Source organism: Haemaphysalis longicornis, unplaced genomic scaffold (assembly GCF_048455015.1).
Source record: "Haemaphysalis longicornis isolate Haplotype H1 unplaced genomic scaffold, Haemaphysalis longicornis Haplotype H1 scaffold_1, whole genome shotgun sequence".
Lineage (NCBI taxonomy): Eukaryota > Metazoa > Arthropoda > Arachnida > Ixodida > Ixodidae > Haemaphysalis > Haemaphysalis longicornis.
The window spans coordinates 314,543,187-314,558,480 of NW_027526203.1; the positions used below are offsets into that span (position 1 = coordinate 314,543,187).

At 46.8% G+C, this 15,294-nt stretch overlaps 1 protein-coding gene across 1 annotated transcript in view; it reads left to right on the top strand.

The window, feature by feature from the left end:
* The window catches only part of LOC144150561 (ATP-binding cassette sub-family A member 2-like), a 132,113-nt gene that overhangs the window by 65,366 nt on the left and 51,453 nt on the right, over positions 1-15,294 (top strand). Inside the window, exons 29-33 of the mRNA XM_077682162.1 lie at positions 2,498-2,677; positions 3,521-3,827; positions 9,592-9,899; positions 11,603-11,804; positions 13,078-13,183. Of these exons, the coding sequence (XP_077538288.1) occupies positions 2,498-2,677; positions 3,521-3,827; positions 9,592-9,899; positions 11,603-11,804; positions 13,078-13,183 (1,103 nt within the window). The remainder of the gene's footprint in view (positions 1-2,497; positions 2,678-3,520; positions 3,828-9,591; positions 9,900-11,602; positions 11,805-13,077; positions 13,184-15,294) is intronic.

Sequence of the window (15,294 nt, forward strand, 5' to 3'; positions counted from 1 at the left end):
AGACGAGGGTTGACTTGTGCGGATTTTTTTTTGAAAAAAACTCTGCCTATATACCGGTTTATACGGTATTTCCACCTTTTATTGCTGCGCATCATATCTGTATTTTTCTTAGCTTTTTCAGTAGATTAAACAACAATTTCATGTTTTTTTTTCTTCAAGAAAAGACAATAGTTTTATGCTATACAATAGCTAATGAAACATTTCGGAACGTCAACGCCTGAAACATCCGCCCTAATTGCGGTTATGTGTATTTAATACAATGATATAAGCACATGAAATATTAGATGAAGCAGAGTAGAAGTGCTGGGTGGTAAACTACGCTGTAATAACTGTGTTTGGGGCCCTTGTGACCAAACTTAATGCACACTTATGTGCATTTCCCGCCTGCTGACTAGCCTGTTAACAAGCCTGCTACCAAGCCTGCTAACAAGCCTGCTAAAAAGCAGGCTAACAAGCTGCTTGTACATCATGGCAGTATGTAATCCGCTCGCTTACTGTGGGCTTTTAAAGATGAAGTAACCGTGGAAGTAACCTGGGGAAAAAAAAAGGAAAAAAGAGAAGAAGAATTTGCGGGGAATGCAAATCCTCGAACACAATCTTCCAATCTTCCCAGTTGTGTCAACCTACAGGGCTCGGCAGCAAGAGGCAACAGCATTATATGAGCACCCAGTTGCACCCAGTTTCATTTGGACGCTTCTCCCTTCTGTAACATTTCTGCATGACTTCTTTGCTGTATGTAGCAGATATACACGCTAATAATGTTATGACACACGTTTTTCCGAAGGCGCATCCACGGGCACTGATGGCGGTCGGCGCGGCTGGACCGACCCTGAGTTGTGGGGTCTGCCGCTGTTGACGCTGCGCTCGCCCATCAAACTCGGCTGTCTGGAGCCTGTAGGGCCAGGTGTAACTTCAGAGCGTTAAAAGCAAAATTGATTTTTTGCCCTAGTAGCCTTTTGTGGTTGAGACACTTGACCGCCTGAAAAACGTTTGTTTAGAGGTGGAAGATGATATGCCGCTGTTGCTGTGTGAGGACAACGAGCCAAGGACGCAAGTTTGATTCCCGGCCGTGGGGGCCGCTTCAGAAGATGGAGGCGAAAGCGAAAACGCCTGTGTGTTCAAGATTTTGGCATGCCTTAAAGGTCCCCAGGTGGTCAAAATTAATCTGGAGCCCTCCACTACGGCGCGCCTCATAATTTGTGTAGTTGCGGCACGTTAAACCCCATAATCAATCGAAAACGCACTCGGGGACAGTTGGAGAGACCGGTTGGCTCGGCTCGGCTAAAGATGTGTTACGGTTGTGTTCACAGGTTTCACTCTGAGCTGTGACCGGCACAATATGCATGACACCACCATGTCATCTGATGCGTATTGTGCCAATTATCTATTGGGCTGGGAGTTTGGCCTCGGTCGTCGTGGGGTGCGGACGTGTTTTTCGTTCGCTCCTGCGCGGCCGGGGCGGTATCGCGATTGTGCCGGCCACGCGTCGCGAGCCATGGGTGTTTAGTTCGGGCGTCGCGCGCTCTGCTGCGTGGGGCCGTCGAGCGCCTGCTCCCGCTCGCCAGTAACCGCTCGTCTTCCACGAACATCACCCAGCAGCTCCCCTCACTTTGGACCTCCGCGCATGACTCACCGCAGCACAGCCTCGCCTCTACGCTCCACCGCTCCCGTCGAGAACTTCTCCCGGACGCAGCATGACGCCAGGACCTGTGTTTGTGGTGTGTACTGTGCTCGGTGGCCCCCAGTGACTGTGGCAACCCTTCTTTTCCTCGCGGCGACTGTGGCAACCCTATCCTATTTATCCCCTTCTATATTCCCTACCCCCCGGACTGGGTTGTATGCCGTTGAGCCCCCAGCTGGGCTCAATAATATCCCCAGTCCATTTCTTTTCCTTTTCCATCGAACCACCTACTACTCTATTGGGCTTCCTTCTAAGTGGCTAGCAAAAGGTGGCCCTAAATAAGGAAGAGAAATGCCTTTTAAGTGAGTGCAGGAGTGCATGGTTGGTTGATACAATCAGACTGTATTCTGGGAATTGGTACCTGTGTAGTTCCGTCCATGCCTTTCTGAACAGTTTTCTCAGCTAGGATGCCTTCTATTGTGGTCAGCATGTCAGGGGCACACAATTCTGCTGTCTTAGGCAGGGATTAAGAAGTTAATGATAAAAAAAGCTTGTTGTGGCCTTCAGATCAGGCTTTCATTGTAGACAAATGGAAGTGCACTATTAATCCTAATTACTGGTGCTTAAGGTTTATTTCAAGTCCCATGCCTATATCAAGGCCACGCTTCTCTTGTCGTGGCAGTAGGCCATCTCAAGGCAAATAATTTGAAGGCTAGTAGTTTTGGTGCATATTAGTTATTCAACCAGTTTGGACACTTTTGTAGTGTCAGCCAAAGCTCTCAGTGTTTGCTTGGAGGACTATGGAGCCAGAAAAGTTATTGTTCATAAAATACGATGCAACCAGCATGTGGCAGTGTGCTGATTGTGCTCTTGCAGATTACGACGAGTCCCCGAAAAAGCCAAAGGTTGTTTCCTCTTCTAAGCACAACCACAGCAGCGCCTGTGCGGAGGAGAAACAGCCCCTGACGGAGTTCGGGTATAGTCTTGCGGAGTTGTCAAGGTCTAGTGGTGGTGATGTCGACGAGGCCAGCCACTGGAATGGATTTACGAGCACAGGTTGGTGAGGCTGGAATTGTCCTGTGGTGTAGTAGTGTGTGCTTTTTCGCAAGTAATGAAAATTCTAACATCACACCTTCAAACAGAGACAAATAGGCGCTGAAATTGTCTCATGGAGTAAGTAGTAGTATGTACACTTTATTGCAAGAAATGAAGATTGTAATGTAATAGTACACCAAAAAATGTTAACTTTCATGTCACAGTTGGAAATGTAGCTTGGCTGGCAAAGTTGGCAAAATAAGCTCAAGATTTATTTCAAAATGGCAACATCAGCTTGTTGCATTAACAGTTTGTGCACGTTTCAAAATCTTAAGAAAATTATTTCGAACTTAGGCTGTAGCCATGCTTTCATTAATGAGACGACTGTCAAGAGAACATGCAACTTCTCTCTATTTGAAAGGTTGACTTATTGGAGTAAGACTTGTGCCAACTTAACACAAACTTCAACCAACGCTGTATAAGAGGGAATACAAATCAGAGGGTGGCAACTCGCCAGCCACCATCGTGCCTTCCTGCAGTTGACTTGTGATGCTGTGAGACCCGGTGTACACAACTAGGTGGTGCCGACAAAAGTTAGATCTGTTACTAGAACACTACAGTTGTGCACTGTGGTGCTTACAGGTCAGTGGACACATTTCTGGAAATACGTAATAGTGGAAATGCATTGAAGTGTGTTCAGAGCTGAAACCGGTTTTTCAGAGCCTTGGACTTGCAGAAAAGCAGGGAGGGCAATCTGTCGTGTCGTTTCTTGTAGGCTTCTGAGAATGTTAGATTAGGTGTTGCTTTGTGGTAGGTATATGTGGGGGCTTGAATCCCCCCCCTCATCCTTGGTGCTTCACGCAGGCGAGGAGCCCGAGGGTGCGTGGGCGGGCAGCGGCCGGCGCGTGGAAGGCAAGCTGCTGCTGGTGCAGCAGCTGAGCGCCATCCTGCTCAAGCGCTACTACTGCACCCGGCGCAACTGGAAGGGCCTCTTCTCGCAGATCCTGCTGCCCGCCTTCTTTGTCAGCATTGCCATGTCGGTGGCCCTGACTGCCCCCCACGTCGAGGACCCCCCACCCCTCACCCTGTCGCCCTCCCGCTACTACAACTACACCCAGCCGCGGGGAAACGTGCTTCCCTATGCCTTCCGCGACGCACCTGCCCGGCCCAAGTGAGGCCCTTTTCTATGATGCCTCTTCAGTGGGCAACAACAACGGGGCTATATTGTCAAATACTTTTGTGTAGGGGTGTGTGAATATTCGAAAATATCGGAGCAAGTAAGGCGAAATGCCGCCAAAAATCATATTGCGGTTCAGCAAGGCACATCGGTTCACCAGGCTGACTACTTGTAGATAGCTGCTGCCCGCTGCGGTGGCTTAGTGGCTATGGCGGTGTGCTGCTGAGCCCAAAGACGTGGGTTTGATTCCCGGCCACGGTGGCTGCTTTTCTGATGGAGGCGAAAAGCAAAAACGCCCGTGTGTTCAAGATTTCGGTGCACTTTAAAGATCTCCAGGTGGTCAAAATTAATTGGCGCGCCTCATCGCCTGTGTAGTGTCGGCGCGTTAAACCCCAAAATCAACATCCATGTAGATAGCTGCTGGGTTCTGCAAAGTTCCTCTGTCACCTGTGTGCATCTGTTATCTCATCTTCTCCGATGCTCTCACTTCTGCACCGTGGCACCTGACTGTGGAACAAGTGCATTTACGATAAATATAGAATAAGACTGCATCCAAGACTAGACAGTAAAATTTCACTTTATTTTTGCTTTTGACGATCAGCTGGCTAGAATAGAGCACAGGAAGAACACGATGACATCTTTGACAATACACGCATCATGGCACAATCCACAATGCGGTGAAGCCACTTCTAGAAAAAAATTGTATATTACAGTGGAACCCCGATAAGACTTTCAATGGACCGCGCAAAAGCATCGTATGGCCGAGGTGTCGTATGATCGGGGTACAGGTAAATGCTGCCCTAATAGATGGTCTCACGCGACAGGGGGGCTATTTAAACTTCTATATTTAGCGTGCGCTCGCGTAATTGGTGCCTGCGCTAGCCCACCAGCCATGCATTGCACGCTACGTGACCCCTGTGCCGTCCAGCGCTAATTATAGCCCGCCAGCCCTGCGCTTTGCGTGCAGAAGATGGGCTGGGAAAGCCAATGGGACCAAACAATTTGAGAGGGGAAAAGGCGAGAGTGTGAAACTGCCAAGGCCAAGTGAAATGAACGATAGTGCAAAGCTGCAATGGAAAAAAAGGCGGCAAAGAAAGGAGCAAAGTGACAACGCGGCTTTGAAAAACACTGATAAGCAGAGAGCAGAGGTAGAGGGAGAAAGAGTGTCGTGAAAGGAGGAAAGTTGGATCGAGCGGGCAAGAAAAGCGGGTGTTCGGTCGTCGCCGTGGGGTTGCCTCGTATGTGTTTTCGCGTTGGTCGGCTCAATTGGAGCTTCAAATTCGCTGTCTGTCGGCCACCTGGACTTTGACTTCTCTTGGTTGACGCGTTGGTGTTCTTTTGTTGCGTGGTTAACTCCCGCCCGCCCGAACACACCTACTTGCTTGCGTCTGTTCAGCAAGTGGTTTGGCCTGCCTGCAGACTTTTGCACATCAATCAGTGGCAAACGAGGATTAAGGGTAAAGAAAAGTCTAGACAAGGCGGCGAAGCAGTCTTAAAGATGGGAAAAACGCCAAGTCCGTTGTATGAAGCGGACCGTGAGCGCCCGAGCATTGTATAATCAGGGTTTTTAATGCATTGCTTCTATGGGGAGTTTGCCGGGACCACGGTGATCCATCGTAAGAAGTGGGTCTTCGTAAGACGGGACGTACCCCCGGGGTTCCACTGTACTTGCAGCCAACTTAGCAGCCCAACTTTACTCTTACGATTTTTTAATGTTGGTGCAGGTTATATGTGCGAGAATATGGTATATAACCAGAAGAAAGGGTGTACCAGACCCTAGAAGTTGCACGTTGCAGTCTAAAAATCGTCCCCTTTGCATGGCGCGTGCTCACATAGGTCGGCAGGCTCACTCACGAGTGCACTCACACACCCTTCCCTCAACACTCATGAGTGAGTGGTGAGTGAGCCTTGCCATCGTTTTGGACTGGGGACTGTGAAAGCGAGTGAGTGCGGACCCAACGCGCAATGAGCCCCGCTCACCACTCGCGAGTGCGAGCGCCACTCGCGGCCAGCCCCACTCATTACTCACGAGTGCGAGAGCAACTCACGGGGAGCCCCGCTCACCACTAGCAAGTGTAATGCCACTCGCCCTAAACCCCATGCACCATTCGCAAGTGCACTCACGCTACGCGCGCCATTTGTGGAGCTTACCGCGGTGAGTGCCACTATTATGCTTGTGCTCGCTGTTGGCTATTCGTCACATTAGCCGCTCACTGTGGTGGTTGTTAATGGAGGGATTGCTTTTAGCTCCGGAAATATGTCGTGACTGAGCTCCTGCTAGGGGCACCCTAGAATAAATTCTCTGGTGGCGTGTTGATTTAGGAATACGACTTGGATGGCCTTCTGACGCCGTAATGCACTAATACTGTTCGGTTTCATGATTCATGGAGGGTCTGCTGCGCACATTTGCGTGCGTGGGGAGACAACGAGTGGTGAGCGCGAGCGCGAGTGAGTGCGAGTAGTGATGGCGAATGGTGATCGTGAGTGAGTGCGAGTGGTGATGGTGAGCGGTGAGCGTGAGTGAAAGTGAGTGCAAGTGGTCACGGCGAGTGCTGAGCGTGAGCTCGAGTGGGTTTGAGTGGTGGAGGGCACGTAGTGAGTGTGAGTGCAAATGAGTGCGAGTGGTGAGGGCGACTGGTGAGAGTGAGTGTGAGTGAGTGCATGAGGAAAACTATATTTTGCTGTGTTAGTGTGAGTGAGTGGCGCCCAGTTCTGCCGAGGTATGCACGCTCATACCAGCTAAGTGGTTCACCACCACCTGTCTTCACCAGATGTGTAGAGCAGCTCACCTCACTCTGTGCCTTGGTAGAGTGCCCCAGCATTGAACAGGAAAGAAAGCAACCCTCTCCAGTCATATACAGGGTGTTTCACCTAACTTTAAAAGCCAGAGTTTAAAAATGTGTCGATGCACTCTAAGACGCCGCAACCAAATGCATGTTGCTCACTTTTGTATGTAGTTTCTCACGCGATTTTTTGTATTTTGCCTAATTAGATAATTAGCCAATTTTAGGGGGCAGACGGGTCTTTGGGTCGAAAAAATGCCCAAAAATCACTTTTTTGAAAATGGCCTTTTTCGTATCTACAACTATCATTTTCTGTATCTGCAAAGTTTCACGTGCTGAAAGGGAGTAAATATATGGTAATTTCACATTTTATAATGCGTGCAGGGTGAATTTGCGCAGAAAAATATGCAAAAAACGGGTGTTTTCTGCAGCGTGCAGCTGCCGTTCCTCTGCTCCGATGGCAGTCATCTTGGGCTCATATCAAAGAGGACTTTTCCGGCTTAAAATTGCCGCCACTGCTATTTGCGTTTGCTCATTGGGCACGAAAAAAACAACCCCCCAACAGAACTCGAAATACGTGATGCTATTGGCCGCAGCACGCACGTGACTAGAAGGAACCACCCCATTGGCGGAACTGGCCTCGTGTCGTCTGCTGGGCCCGGCGGACCACGTGACCACGTGACGTGCTGGCTTGCGCGTCTTGATTGCAGTGCTCCCAAACGTTCCGCGCACCAAATGCCATAGGCGCCCTGCCACTGCCAAGGCGACAGGGCAGCAACATAGGCATTGGCTGTGCCATTTGTGCCAGCGATGTTCTTCTCTCACGACTGATCGCCAATAGCGATAAGCAGACACAGCTGTTATCGCTTGTCCTGTCGGAATCAACTAGTTCGTCATCTGCCCTGTCACTTTTTTAGCGGTGGTGCACCTATGGAAGTTTGTGCGCGTAACGTTTGGGAGCACTGCAATCAAGACGTGCGAGCCTGCGCGTCACATGGTAGTTTTTTGTATTTTGAAGTCAAGGGTATGACGGAAGCCCATCTGGTCGGGATGCATTTTGAAGAAGAAAGACCAGCTTCCGTGTGGGAGCCGAAACGTTAATTTCTTTTAAACTCGAAATAACTTGTGGTCGGTGTCCTGGTCTTTCTTCTTCAATTTTTTGTATTTCGCGGGCATCTTCAATACGCTGAAAAACACTAATACCTAATGGATAGAAAGACATAAAGTGTTTATTCTGAGGTTTTGAATACCGCTCTTCAACTTTCTAATTGTGATTTTTGGCCTAGCTTCATTGGTTCTAAAGTTGGCTAATTAAAATTGACTAATTATCGAATTAGGCAACGTACAAAAAATAGCGTGAAAAGTTACATAGAAAAATTAGCAATATGCACTTAGTTGCGTCGTGTTAGGGTGCATCGAAATATTTTTAAACTCCGACTAAGGTTAGGTGAACACTCTGTATAACGAATACCTTGTCACCCAGCGCTGTTTTGTTCAGATGACTCGTTTTTTTACTTTAAAGGAGTATAAAATTTGTTCGCACAGTTCATTTTTTAAACGTATTTTTGCCACAAATAACTTACCTAACAGAATCGTTATTCTAGAAAAAAATTGCCCCGTGCATGGGACCGTTTAACCCTTTGAGGGTCGAATTTTTTTGCCAAATGCGACCCCCCAGGGTCGATTTTTGTTATTGCTGATTTAAATTCTTCGGACGAATCTATTTCAAGAAAAAATTATCGTAATTTTTTTAGGGTGACCATAAAATGGCAAAAGAGTTGTTTGTGTTGTTACATACATGTGGTTTATTGAAGTTGAATTGAAGTTTATTTCACCACAATGATACAACGTGGTTTGCACAAAATAGAAACAATTGTGGCGTGGAAAATGGGAAAAAAGCTGCGCTATAGCAGCTTGACTAGCCCCACCTCCCATTTGTACAAGGCAACAGAAACAATGGCACACCAAACCCCATACGGTACTCGCGTATCATTGAAAGAAAAGAAAATAACATTCATGAGTAACACAAGAAAAATTCTAAATAAAAAACTTATACTACTTTTACAAAATGATGCATTGTGCATCAATGCATCGAAATCAGATAAACATCAGTTTCGCGGGCGCAAGAAGCGGGAAGCGCCCGGAGGACGATACCAAAACCAGCCGCTGCGCGCGTGCGGCCGGATGCGGGAGTGATAGACGGCGCACCGCTTCTATAAAATACAAAAGAAGGAGAAAAGAGCCTCATCAGTTTCGCAGGCGCCTTTGGTCTGTGGCAGGCGCAAGAAGCGAGAGGCGCCCGGTGGGCGTCATGCCCCCTCGTTACCGGATGCGCAAGCGATAGCCAGCGCGCCCATAAAAAAATTTAAAAAAAGAGTCACCGGCGCAAGAAAATAATTTGACGTATTTCCGCAGTGTGGCAGCACATGCCAAGCAAGAGAAGTTGGCGAGAAAGGCGCGCTTTTTAAACATACTAGCGATGACGTACATGTACGTTATTGACCATTTTGAAGGTGTTTGCAGAGGACGTATATGTACGTCTGTGACCCTGAAAGGGTTAGGAGTCATGCCCATAGGTAGAGCAAAAAACATTGTAATGGGGCCTTTTGCCCACTGACGCCCTTGCACTTACGAACCCAACCAAGCAACAAGAACTATTTGAGACACAGCTAGCCTCCCCTGAACAAAATTTCTGGCGGTGGCAGTCTCTCAGTGAGGTCACGGAAATTCTTTATCAGGAACACTTAGTTGATGCCAGCTGGTCTGACGTTTTTAATCGTGCAACAGTCTACACTAGTTGATTTGGCCCTGGTGGTACAGCTAAGGTTTGATTGAACTTAGCGGAAAATTCAGCTGACTGGGGTTTAAGTAAAAAGAGAACTGAGCAGGAATCTTTGACGGTGAAGTTGACCCATACAATGGGCCTTACCTTGTGAGGGCAAGGATAAGGAGCGACGGTCGAACCTTGTGTGCAGGTGGAACCTGGATGCGGATGCGGAGCACTTGGCTGCCACCCTGCGGCTGCCATCGGGAGTGGGCGCCACGTGCGTCCTGCTCTGGCCCCTCAATGGCAGCAGCAGCATCCTGGTGCCTTCGTCCAACGCCAACTACTCCGAGCGCTCTCTTGACTGGGACATGCTGGACGCCTTTGAGCCCGAGTGCCGCAGCGTTTTCGTGCCAGGCCTACCCCTGGACAACTTTGTGCCGCCCTTGCCCACTGTGGAGAGCCCCACTGGAGACGCCGCCGATGTGACCACCTCACCTCGGACTGTCTATCACATTTGTAAGAGCTTGTGCTGAGTCCTCGCCTCTGCCTTTGCTTCACCTTGCAGCCCTCGAAGATACGTGTCTGTTCGCTTTTAACCTCGCATGGAAGAGCAAATGGGCTTGAGCTGTTGATTTAAAAAAAAAATAGCATTTGTGTTTTGAGGGGGTCATTCCTCCTTGTGAGTGTGCTCGGTGATGCGTAGCTTTGGAAGTAGTATGGTCAGCATCTTGCCGCACTCCGTTGGATTGCAACATTGCCAAATTTTCACCTGAAAACCACGTATGACTCAAGCAGTAAACCCTGCAGGGGGTTCTGGAAATCTGAGCTGTGTTACTTGGGAGTGTCAAATATTCAGTAATTTGAAATAGTTATAGTATTTTAGTCGAAGCGGGTATCAAATGGAGGAGTATTCAGTCGGCTATTTAAAGAAGTCAACCATTTGCCAATTTCTACAAATGAGCCATGTCTGATAAGTTCTTGTTAATGCATGATAGTAAAGTAAGCACACAGGGCTTAGCCCTCCGTTCTCGAACTTGAGTACAATTGCACAAGAGAGATGGACGAGAAAAAGAACACACAGCGCAAGCTTCCAACTAAATTTGTTGTGCCACTGTGCAGATTTCATGCTGAACCAGCATCGACTGTGCACGTAGGCGGTTTGTGCAGGAAAAAAACCAACAAACAAAAGAGCCAGGAGATGCTGCCGCCAACACAGACAATTCTTTGTCGGCGAGGGTCAGTGAGAGGTTACCTAACATAGGTATTATCATAACCACACCATCTCAAAATCACCTTGGCCTCTGCCTTTTCACAAATAAGCTGGGTCTGCCATGGTACACAATCGTACAATAATTAGAAATGAGTTTACAGTTATATTTTTGGCTGTGTACCACCAAGAAACCACCAGTGCCAGTGTTGACATTGTGTTCATGTAACCAGTCATTGATGCAACACCTGGTTTGCCCAATGCACTGCCACCCACACAAAAGTGGGTGGATGTACACAACACGGTCCATACACTAAACAACCTCATTATGTGCCGCTTAATGCACTCTTGGGTGGGGGGCTGTTTGGGTTGGTCAGCTTGCATCGATTCCCACACTTGTTGTGAGCAGAAAAAACAACCTTTTACTTTTACTTTATGTATTTTTTTTGCGCAGTCGATGCTGGTTCAGTATAAAATTCAATACAGTGGCATAATTAATTTAATTGGAAGTTTGTGCTGTGAGTCCTTTCTTTCGTCCATGTCTCTTTTTGTGCAATCACTAAAAACGTGGATTAACGATGTGCCAAGAATTCTTACCTTGTTTAGTTTTTTTTACTCACTGGCACATTGCAGACTGTTGTCCCTAAAAATGGTTCACACTAGATGATCTTGTGTTCTAACTGCATGCCTTGCACTTTTTTTTTTTGAGTCCCATTTTATTTTTTGAACTGCCTTTTCATCACGTGAGAAGTGCTATCAAAGTGGAGAATTCTTGTGCCCTATTTTTAATGTCTTTAGGGCAGTGTTCTGTATCTCACAGTATTAAACACAATATGCACTTATCGTTACCTGTAAACAGATTGTGTGGTACATTTGTCTCACCATTTTCGTGTCATGTGAACCAAAGCGTCCTCTGAAACCTTTACTAATTAAGTCTGCCACCATTTTCCAATTGTTAATACTAATTGTATTTTGCTATGCTTAGTACATTCATCTTTTTTGCCCTCGACAGCCAAGCCAGCCAAAGAAGGGAAGGAACGGTTCTACCCCTACTGTCATTGTTCAGCAGACAAGACTGGCTATGTCTGTGAGCCCTATGGCTTTCAAGATCCACCTATGTTCAAGGCATTGACTGGTGACATTCTGCTTGACATAAGCAGTCAGAATGAGCACGAGTACTACTTGTACACAACTGACATGTACCGACTTCGGAGGTGAGTTTTTAATACAGCAGCCTGCACATTAGCTGTGTTTGTCTGGCATATGGCTTGGCATTTCTTTTTGAAACGAATCTGCTCTACACTTACTGCGGAGACATCACTCAACTGGGCTTGTGGAAATATTCTTTTTTTAAGGTAATACATGGAATACTGTATTTATTCGATTATAAGGCGGTCACGATTATAAGGCAAGGGTGCAGTTTGGACAGTTAAAAAAGAAAAAAAGTATATTTCTGAGCTTCGAATATAAGGTGGGGTACGACTTTGAGACTACAGATTTTGGAAAAAAAAACCTTGCCTTATATTCGAATAAATACGGTAATACCGTACATTGTTTGATATTTGCTTCGAGCAGAGTTTCAGTACTGAAGAATTTCGCGACACTTTCTTGCTCTAAAAATTTTTCCTAAATATTAACCATATCCCCATATGCAAGGGAAGTGTAATCCCGCTTTTCCTTCTCTTTCGCAACATTGGCATTGCATCTCTTCTGTGCGCTGACGCACGGTTGCTTAATGTGAGCTGAATGAAGCCAATCGTGCACTCTTCGACCATTGCTTGGGTAGGGTCCAGTACCATAACCATAACGAATCCCACTAAGCATTACATTATTTGTTCATCTGCTTCAGAAGTCACTAAGTGCAAATGCCTTCATTCGATAGATCAGTGGCATAGCCAGAAATGTTTTTCGTTGTGGGGGTGGGGTTGTATACGCCACCGCTAAAAGAAAAAGGGGGGGTGAACCTGTGCCTGCGGCCAAACAGAATCTTAGGCATCCTTCCGTTTCAATTAAGCCAAAGGGGTAGATGTTTTATTTACTGTAACATCTACATAAAAATATGAGTGCATGGCCGTTTTGTCAACAAACTGGCCTTTTTGTCAACAAAACGCCCCCCTAGCTGCACCCCTGCAATGGATGGTATGTGTTTGAAGTATCTGTTAAGACAGCTGCATGTCACAGAGAATGTGTAATCAAAACTGCTTTTTATTTCTATTTGTTATCTGATACAGCTTTGTATATAAGGATCACTGGAAATTCTTAGTGTAACTACTAATGAAATGTTAAACAACAGAAAGGATTTGGTCAATCCAAGAAGTTGTTCCTTTTGGTTCTCTCTGTACCATACTGAGTTGTGTATTAGCAAGAGCGCATTTGGCACAGACTCCTGTACACTTCATTATGCCCACAGCTTACCCTGCCATCTAAAGATGGTGCACTAAAAAAGAAAAAAATTAGGCGCAGCTTTTGACGTTGTCTTTGTTTCAGATATGGGGCATTTTCCTTTGGTCTCTCACGTGACTATGTGCCCTCAACATTTGGAGAAGAGGCACCGGCACTTTTTAGAAAAATTGCTGTCCGAGATGTCGCCAAGGTACTACTCTTTTTTCTTCACCTTATCAATGCTTGCCAGCTTAAATGCAAGCCTTCTTTGCATTGCTTCAAGATCGCTGTGTTTTTGGGGCCCCAGCATCTTTCACTCGCAGCTTGCTATGTGGTAAGGTAACACAATGGAAAGGAAGAATTAGGAGCCACAAAACTTTTGCAAGTTGCCACCTGCCCAAAACACTAGTGTGGTGAGGTAAATTTGTTTTTGTGGGAACACCGTGTTTTGATGTGCAAAAGGAATTAAGAGCGAGGAAGCTTTGTATGCAGACAGCATTTGAAATGCAATACTTTCAGCCCAACACTGCCACGTTTGAGGGCCAGGAGTGCCGGATGAGCAGCAAAGGGCCTCTAGTATTGATATTTACCAGGCCATTGTGTCAAGTGCAGCATGGTCTAAAAATGCTGGGTTGAAAGAGACCCAGTTTGTGCATTTGTTTTCTATTTTTTGGTGTATGTGTGTAAGAATGTGCATCCCAGCACACAAAAAGTTAGCGAAGATTTGGTGCAGTTCCAAGGGAAAAACACCCACTCCGTGCATTGGACCATCAACCAAAGGACAGTGCCAAGACCCCAACCCAATAGAGGCACAAGCAAAGTAGCTGTTTGTCATATTAAGAACAACACATTCATCTGTTAATTTAAAGGAGCACTGACACGAAAATTTTATGTTACACTTTTATTGCTTTTATCGATGCTTAATGGACTGACGAACCTGAAACAGCACTTCAAATACTTCAGCGCGCGATAGTTAATTACATTGAACGGCCTGAAAATCGTTTGTTTCAAATTCCCGCGCTTTCATCCCGAGCGGTGCATATGACAGAATCTCGGCCTGACCTCACCGCTTTGTGCGGACGTCACCAGCGCCTGCTTGAGAGGGTGTTGCGCCCGCTCGCCGCTCATGGGGCCGCGCGCGGGAAATTACGTCACGAGTTTTTGACGAGCGCTGTCGCGTCACTTCTTTTGGCTTCACGGGATGATGTCACGCTGAAGTCCATTTGCTGAGTGCCGCTCCGCGCGCTGCTCCGTCGGCGCGATAAATGACATCCAATTGAACTATGTTCTTCGCGTCGCAGGCCGCTCATATTTCAGCCAGGGTTTTCGGTTGAGTGAAGGAAGCGAACTGTGCAATAATCTTAACGCCGAAAATTGGTGTCAGTGCTCCTTTAAGTTGGCATATAATGGAATGGTAAGAAGGCTGTTTGTAGGCAGGCAGTTACCGCCAACCTTGCATTACCTGAAACTGCCGGAAGCAACATTTGACACCATGTGCGGTTGCTTTTTCACACACTCTGACCAATGGTCCATGAGAAAACGACAAAAAATTGTGGTAATGGCTGTTGCTATGATCTTATTTAGCAAAAAGGGAACATCTCTGATTAGGGATGGGCGAATATAGATTTTGAGGTTCGAAGCGAATTCGAAGCGAATAGTGATTTGGTCGAATAATTTCGAATCGAATAGTTCGAATAGTACATATTGCAAATCACAGACAAATGAGCAACTTGTGACCTGACTAATGTACACAGTTTTTTCTAATAATGAGAACTCACGTAGGCACAGCATTGTGTAAAATTATTACCAGTTGAACATTTATTGCAAAATCTTACAGCTTTCCTTTGCTGTATTCACAAGTTTTCATGAAGAAATGCCTGTTGCGCCACATGCTCTGGTGCATCAGTTTCCGCCGGCTGCTCATTCACAAGTTTAAGCGCCGCCTAGAAACTCGCAGAGTTAAGCGCCGCCTAGAAGCTCCGCTAAAAAAAAAAGTATTGTAGCCACTAGTATCCTCGGCCATAGCCGAGTAAAGCGCAAGTGGCAACGTTTTTAGTTGGCAAGTGGCTGGCCGCCATTTTGAATAGGCTCGCTTAGTGCGGCGTCACTATGTGCGGCGTACTGCCACACTGAGCGAGCCTATTCAAAATGGCGGCATGCCTATTCAAAATGGCGGCCTGTACAAGTCTGCTGGCTTGGTGCCGCTATGTTCGGAGCGGTGTCGTTTCAGTGCCGCCTTTTTTTTTAACCTAAAGTGTGCTGGCGGCCGAGAGCTTCGTCGAACCTCTAGGCAAGGCAGCAACTCGGCAGTGCCGGCACTGA